Source organism: Ammospiza caudacuta, chromosome 19, assembly GCF_027887145.1.
Source record: "Ammospiza caudacuta isolate bAmmCau1 chromosome 19, bAmmCau1.pri, whole genome shotgun sequence".
In the NCBI taxonomy this organism is placed as follows: Eukaryota; Metazoa; Chordata; class Aves; order Passeriformes; family Passerellidae; genus Ammospiza; species Ammospiza caudacuta.
Window position 1 is genome coordinate 8,661,330 of NC_080611.1, and position 7,915 is coordinate 8,669,244.

General features: G+C 39.0%; 1 protein-coding gene across 1 annotated transcript; it reads right to left on the reverse strand.

The window, feature by feature from the left end:
• Nucleotides 1-2,207: 2,207 nt before the first annotated feature.
• C19H17orf67 (chromosome 19 C17orf67 homolog) lies at nt 2,208-7,795 on the reverse strand. The gene is made up of 4 exons (XM_058817463.1): nt 7,696-7,795; nt 6,921-7,021; nt 3,645-3,784; nt 2,208-2,663 (listed from the first exon to the last, which is right to left on the reverse strand). Exons 1-3 carry the CDS (start codon nt 7,748-7,750, stop codon nt 3,668-3,670), a joined length of 273 nt encoding a protein of 90 aa, XP_058673446.1. The 5' UTR covers nt 7,751-7,795; the 3' UTR covers nt 2,208-2,663; nt 3,645-3,667.
• Between the last annotated feature and the right edge of the window lie 120 nt (nt 7,796-7,915).

Genomic DNA, 7,915 nt, shown 5'->3' on the forward strand with positions numbered 1-7,915 from the left:
AGGAAAGTCCAGCGTTTTTCCCCAAGATTTTAGACATGGAGAAAAACAAACCTGCAACTAATCCTTGAACACACTCGGTCTAGTTCAACTATAGAGAGGAATTCAAGCACAGCAGAGCATTGAAGGAAAGATCTGTGTAGAGGAGGAGAATAAAAAAAACCCTGAAGGACTCTGAAAAAAAATCTTAATTACATAATTCTGTAGCTATAACTAAGTAAAAATTTATGCAGTGTTTACTTCTTATGCTAATTATCTATCAGTTTTTTCACTGCTGAGTCACAATAAATGCTTGAGCTAATTTATTTATACTTGATCTGAGATCCTGTTGTCTTGTTAGTTCACTGGATTCTGTGTAAAACACTGGGTATATGTTATGGGCATGCAGAAATACACAATAAGCAGGCTGAGGGGCTCTGCATCCATGGCAATAATCTAAAGCAGTCTAAAGCAGTCACATGCCTTCACTCTCTCTTCAGCTTTCAGAGTTTGCCAGTGATGAGCAAACTTATGAAAGTCTGCTGTGCTGTGCTGGCCTCCCCTTCTCTGGCTGCCTGTCCCATAGGCTGGAGGCTGTTTCTGTGTTTACCTCCAAAATTAATTCCTGTGAAGGGATGACTTGGCTTCTTAAATCTGACAGAAGAGCTGCATGTCTTACAAAGCAGTAACTTGGCTATGTTCTTCATGATCACAGGATTCCTGAGGCACTCATAGGCTTTAGTCTAGGTTTCTTTTATTAACTTCAACATTTTTAGTTCATTCTCCTTTCCTTCATACTTTTTTTTCCTCCCTTTATTCCCTGTGTTTCAAACTTTCCTCTGTGGTGTCTGCTGCTTTTCTTGCCTTGAGGGACCAGGATGTTCTTCAGTGGTCAGTTCTAGCCCAGAACAGAGGTGCAGATATTTATAAGAGAGATGGGTTTGGTTTGAACATGAGTGCAAATATGAGTTGGCTCCTTTGCCCATCAGCCTGACACCAATGTGGGCTGAAGGCTCTCAGCGCTACACCACAATTCCTTCCCTTGTGAAGTGGGAGAGAATGGGGATCAGTGATCATTAAATACTTCACTTTTCTGTTTCTAGTTTCCTCCTTGTTAATTAGACTTAATAGTACTTCACTTTTAGTTGAGATCCCTACATGAGATCTTTTGGCCCTCATGTGGAAAAGCAAACTGCAAAGCAATGAACAATATTCCACATTTGCCCCAGGATTAGCTCAGTGTTACTGAGAAGAACTGAGCAGAACCTTCTGCTTAACCTTCCTGGTTACCTTCAAAATGACTGAGTATAACTAGGTGGGAGTTCTTTCATTTCAAAGAAGTACTTGAAAAACGACTTTCACAGGGTGACAGTTGACATAATTGTCATTAAATGAATTTTTCATTGTGCAAATAAAAACAGAGCCAGGATTTCACCTAGTGACTTTAACTCAAAGAGATATGCAAATTTAGATCTCTGTATTGAGAGACTTATGAATGAAGCACACAATAGCAGCCTGATTATACTTTTTCACACTCCCAGATTTAATCTATGATTTATCTTGGCAGTAGGGGAAAGCAAGCCTTTGATGCTTTGAGATTTAAATTATTTCCTTGGAGTAATCTACAAGAGCAGTTTTACTGGAAGAAAAGTATATCAGAAAAACTGTTGATCTAGTTCAGCCTGTCAAGAGCTCTGTAGCACTAATTACCTTGCAGATATTAATTAAATTGTGTTTTATTTTGCTCTCAGTCCTCAGGCTTCAAGTGTGACTGCAGTGAGGAGCTCTGAAAGTTACTTTGCTCCATTCATAACTAATTCTGTTGCCATAAGTAATTCTGATCACAGCAGTCATTTAAGAGCCATCAAGCATTTTTTTGTGTTGTTTTGCAGGTATCATATGTTTCCCATCTGACTGTACAAGATATTCTTTTCCAAGAAAAAGACTTATATAACATATATAACTTATAAGTTGTAAAGGCACACAGGCAGGAAAGGGTTGGCTGGATTCATTTGCCCCTCCTGGCAGAATTACAAGGGAAAAGGATAATTGTGCAGAGAAACTACACATTTATTAGTCAGCACCATTGGGCTTCCCAGCTGCTGGTCCTACAAAGTCTTCTGATGTTGCCTTGGTACTTCACAAAACTGAAGTTCCAGTGAGTTTTGTCAGAATATACTATGGGAGACTAAGAGAACAAAATCATCTGCAAATGAAATTGAGTCAAGCTTTTATTATGAAACAATACATGAAATACTCATCAAGCAGTAGGAAATAGTGTTACATAAATGTTATGTCTTCATGAAATATTATTTAACCTAGAAAACTGTAATTAAGGATTCCTCCAAAGCCCAGAAAGCTGGCCTTCTCTTCATGTTGCTATTCTGCAATTTTCTATTAACCTCTCCCTCCAAATTCCTCTTGCTTCAGACAGTCTAAACCTGTGCCCTTGAAAGGACACTCTAGGACTAATCAGTTGCCCAAACCTCAGAAACTGTGGAAACCCTCAATTCAGTTATTCATGCATGCAATCATTGCTGGTAGAAAATGCATGGTGATCTAGAGCTCATCAGGCCACCCAGAGCTGGAATTTCTGCTGTACCACGAGGATTGCAGAGAGGTTCTGCTCTACAGTGAGCACGTAGCCAATGCAGGAATAAACTTGTCCTCCTTAATCATGTGGAGACCTGCAGAAAAAAGAACCCAGAATATCAAAATCCATGCTGACATTGGCCATACCAGTGACATCTTAAGGGCTTCAAAAAATTTAAACACTTTTCTAACATTAATTCTTCACAGTGGCCTGGGAGCAGCTGTTGGGAAGAATTCCTGTAGCTAAAGTGAGCCAGCTTTCAGATGTGTCTCAGCTGGAAGATTTTTTTGAAAATTGCCAACTTACCCCCTAAGGCTGAAGTTTGGGAATGTTATGTTTTTGTTTTTAAATTAGTTTCAGACCTTTGTTTTATTGTGGATTAATAGAGCCCCACTGAAGTCTACCACAACCTCAGTTTTTAAAGGTATTTAAAGAAGTACAAATAGATATAAGAATTTTAAGCAGATGAACTTTCCATCTTTTGAAACAGATCAGCTGTGACAGATACCATCTCTGTATTCTACTGCTTAAAACTTTTGAAATATGAAGCTAAATCTGCAACTTTTATATTAAGAAGTTAACTGGGAATGATATAGCTTCACTTTTATGGTTATTATTCAAACTTATCTCAGTTGACAAATTTCATGTCTGTTTGAAAAACCTCCTTGCAGGTCAGACTGCATCCTGAATATCTCCAGGATGACAACTGAGTTTAATCTTGCCCCAGTGCCACTGAGAGCTAAGAGAACAAGCACAAGACTTGAACAGAAAAGTTGGAAAAAGAACAGGAGGGAAGCAGGAGCAATCTGAAGCCACATTAATAAGAATGTTCTGCAGTCACCTTACACCCACATAGCAGAGAAATGCATAACCAGAGTTTTATTAACAGAACAGAGTGACAGAGTTGGTGCTGGGACTCTTCTGTTCCCTGCCCCTGCTCAGCTGCCCAACAGCTTCCAGCACAAGGTGCATCCCCACCCTCTCTCCCAGGGTGTGGCTCTGCCTTTCATTGTGGAGAAAAGAAGATGAACTGTAGAAGATATATATATAAATATAAATGTATATGTGTATATACCAGTTGGAGGGTGGGCAATGCCATTAGATTGGGTGCACCAGGTCCCTGTTGCAGTGTGGGAGGCAATGAGGATTCAGCCAGTGTTCAAGGAATTGCTCTTCTGATCTCTGCTCCAAGCGCTGGAGGTGAAGCATGTACTCCTGTTTAAAGCAAAGCAAAAGAACTTTAATTGTGTCATCACTCAATTCTAATGTCAGGCCAGGGACCCAGGATAATTTCACAGCTGATGGAAGAGCCAGTAATTTATCCATTAAAATAATCAAATATAGTGAAATATGTTGCTGGTCACTTTGCCCCAGCCTAGCAATATTTAGTGAATGATTTCCTCTCCAGAGCAGCAAAGGTGTTGAGCAAGAATTATACAACAATATTCATAAATTAGGAATTCTGTATACACATTTCTTATTTGCATATCAACACAGAAGCCTTTGTTGGGTACAAAGGATTCTCACAAACAGATTTGTTATAGCCCCTTTTGAAAACTGGTTCCTGCTGCTTAAAGAACATTAACCCTTGCAGGATCATGTGGCAGGACTGAAGGGTTCCAGTAGGTAGCACACACTATCTACACATTTGCCAAGCCACAAGCTGTTCTAGTGCTGCAGCCAGTTTATTTCCATTACTCTAAACATTTATAAATCTAAAAATACTTGCAGCAACAAAATTTAAGCTCTTATCTATGCCAAATCTATATCTTATAAAATTACAATGGCTTTATCAAACCCCATTTGTAATTCCTTCAACACTAGTTTTATTTTAAGCATAAGTTGTTCGAATTTTCAATACCTTTTGTGCTCATAATATCAAAAATAAGTTAAAACACCGGTGCTGACTGGTGATAAATAAAATAATGTGAATTTCCTACACCAATTTATAGAGAGAGGCTTTGGTCTCAGCAATGAATTTATTGAAATAAAACGGGCTGTGTACCAAAACCTTGACCTCATCAGGGACAAAATTTACTTTTAAAAAGTCCCAGTCCCAGTGGGCTCATAAGCTTTGTGAACACCAGATACATTTATTCAAAATAATCCCCCATTGCTTTGCAGAGTGGGCACTGCTGGGATGGAAGCTGCAGCCCAAACCCTCTGCACTGGCCAAGTGTTCCAGCATCAGGATCCTGCCTTTCCCTGGGCTCCCTCTGCTCTCAGCCCCAGAGCCTTGGCCCAGATCTCTGGGGAGAGATGCCTCAGGAACTGGCAGGGAACACAACTGTGTGACTGAGAGGATGCCACATTGTCAAAGCAGGGTCTCAGTCAAATTAAGTTTAAAGCATGCTGATAACATAAATTACATTTTCTTCTAATAATCCAAAGGGGCTGATCTTTCTGTGTGTAACTGAACAGGTTTCTGACTCAAGCAGCACTGTGGAAGTCAAAGAGTGTCACAAAGAATTGCAAATCACGTTCCCCAGCTCAGCATGATCTGGCCCAGTACAAACAGCTTTTGCTTAAAACAGATGAACAGAGGTGGGTTCATCCCAGCATTCATTTCACTCTGCTACAAAGCACCCATACAAAATCAGTTTTTCTCCTTGAGTCCATGTGCACAAGCTGTGCCCAGGGATGCAGCAGCCATGCACCTTCATTCTCATGGAAAATCTCCATGTTCCACAGGGCAATGAGGGTTGGTTTTTTATCTGAAGATTTTTCTTTTTCTACTGAAAACCTTGACATTTAGGGAGCAAAACAAATACTCATGATTTGGCTCTTCTTACAGAGGGTCAGCTTTGCTTTCTAAATGAAAAACAAAAGAAAATAAATAAAAGGAGGCTGAAATTTCTCAAAAAGTGGTAGGACAGAAAGTGTCAAGGACAGAGAAGCAGAGTCAGAAATCCATTTCTTTAATGGTCATGAAAAACATTTCTTTAGCCCTGAATCCCTCCTCTCCCCACAGAGTCACAGAATTCATAAGGATCACCACAACTCCCTGCCCCTCACAGGACCAGCTAAAACTAAACCATAGATTAAATGTTGCATGCATGCATGTAGAGCTTCTTGCCATACAGGAATTATCTCAATCCAACTGTTCTGCTGCTTCATTAATTCTGTATTCAATATTTGTTATATTTACCACATAACCTTAATTGTGGTTATACAGCAGATAGGAGCTGTATTCCTGCTCATTTGCAAAAACTACAAGGCTTATTTAACAACTTAGAAACCAACCCAGTCCTGAGTGTTGTGGGCAGCAGTGCAGCCTTCTGGTTTTTGGCTGTGTTGTGCAATGTTCAGTGTACAGGGTTGTCAACAAGCACGGAGCAATATCTGGGACAGCTTTGGTTTGTTGTGTGCTCACCCAGTGTTGGGCAGGTGGATTCTGTCTGTCTGGTGTACATTGCCCACTGGAAAGGGGAAACCAGAAGCTGTTTCTGCAATCCTGCAAGGCATTTCTTGTCTCCATGGTGCTCTTCATGTCCGGTGGCGCCCAGAAATGTGCAGCACCTTGCTAAACTGAGCCCCCTGTGCTCCTCACATGCACAATTCCCTGTGTGCTCCTGGCTTCTGTGGCTTTGCCTCTTCAGAACCATGTGATTTTAGCTCAGTTTATTTACTTTGGAAAGAAACAGGGAGTAGTTTTAAAATACCTTAAGTACCCTTGATGAGTGCAGGATTATGTGTTAGGTCTTGTCAAAGCAAGGAAAACAGAAGGCTCTTTAATTCTTTTTCTTTTGTTGTAATAGGGTTTAGAAAGAAATAAATGTAGATACTGCATGCAAGCCCAAAACAGTTGCATTAAGCCAGCAATGAAAAACTCTTACAATATCATTAAAAAATCCTATCTGTAGCATCCATAAATAAGTCAATGAAAGAAAATTATTTTTAAAGCTGGTTGAGAACTACCTCAGCCTCCACACTGACCACTGGCACCTCCATCTCCTCTCTGCCTGCAATGCAGAACGTCCTGTAAGCAGAAGACTTTTCCTGTTACTTACTTCAGGCACAAGCTCATGAAATCCACATCTCTATAAATTAAAAGCCATTTTCTTCTCAAAAATTTGATTGGTATTTTTGAACCATGATAAATGATCTCTTCATTCTGCAAGTGAACATTTCCTGAGCCATACTCAGCACTTGCAGAATGTTTTTAACTGTAATTGAAAGAATTTAAAGGTTTTTTAAATATTTCATGGAAGAACTCAGCTGCTCTAAAGGGTGATATTCATAACATAATACCTGGAAGCAATAGAAATTTAATACTAAGCTCAAATGGTTTGGGGGATTTGGTGTTGGGTTTTTCAGTTAATGCAATTTAAGAGTAAATAACATAAATCACCCTCATTGGTTCATCAGGGAAACCAGCTTTTCTTGGTCTCTCTTCATGACGAGTCCTCAGCAGCTGTTTGGCATCTTTTTCAGACAAAATTGGTGAGGTGTCTAAAGATAGAACAGCAGAAATTAATTCTGAAATTATCAAAAAGCTAGTATTTTATCTATCAGTTGTGAAATGAAATGTCCCCAAACCTGATTTTTTTCCTATAAACAAAGTGTTCTTTCATTACAACCCCTTCCTAGGGGATATTGCATTCCAAAAGATAGAAGTGGAATTTTAAACCATTTTTATACTTGTGTTTTCTCTTGTCCTACTAGTATGAAGCAAAGCCCACATATTCATGGTACTATAAAATGAGCAAATACAACAGCACCATCACACCACTGGCATTAGTTGCTCTTCCAACTCTTTGTTCTTTTCTGTGTTGCTTTATAGGATTCTTTTCAAAGTAATGAGTTAGATACATTGCAAAGAAGAGATTGCATTGAACATTCCACTTGCAGGACCTTGGTGAAATAATATTAAAATAGTAAGCAAATAAAACTAAAATTTTGTGGTAACAGTATGGTAATGCAGAGAGTTAAATATCAAATACAAAATCATGATTGTTAAAAATCAAATCCTGGAAAGCCTGCAATATAAAAATGGTTGAGTGTTAAAAATCAAATATATTAAAATATATGAAAAATTAATACTAGAATAGAAGGTTGACAAACTAATACTACTTATATGCTCTGCAGCTCTACACATATGCAGGTTTGTCGATATAAACTCCTACCTGTAACAGTGGTCAGTAGGACCAAAAAGGAGACCAACACAAGAAACTTCTTCATTTTGATTCTGCTTTCTCTCAGTCTGTTCCAAAATGAGCAACCCTGACCAAGGCATTCTCCTATTTGAAGGAACTACGTCAGTCCCAAATGTTTGTTTGTGCTTTAATTTCAGTGATAGTATGATTCTGAAGACATCTGGTCTGAAGGTTTGAATTAGTCTATTAT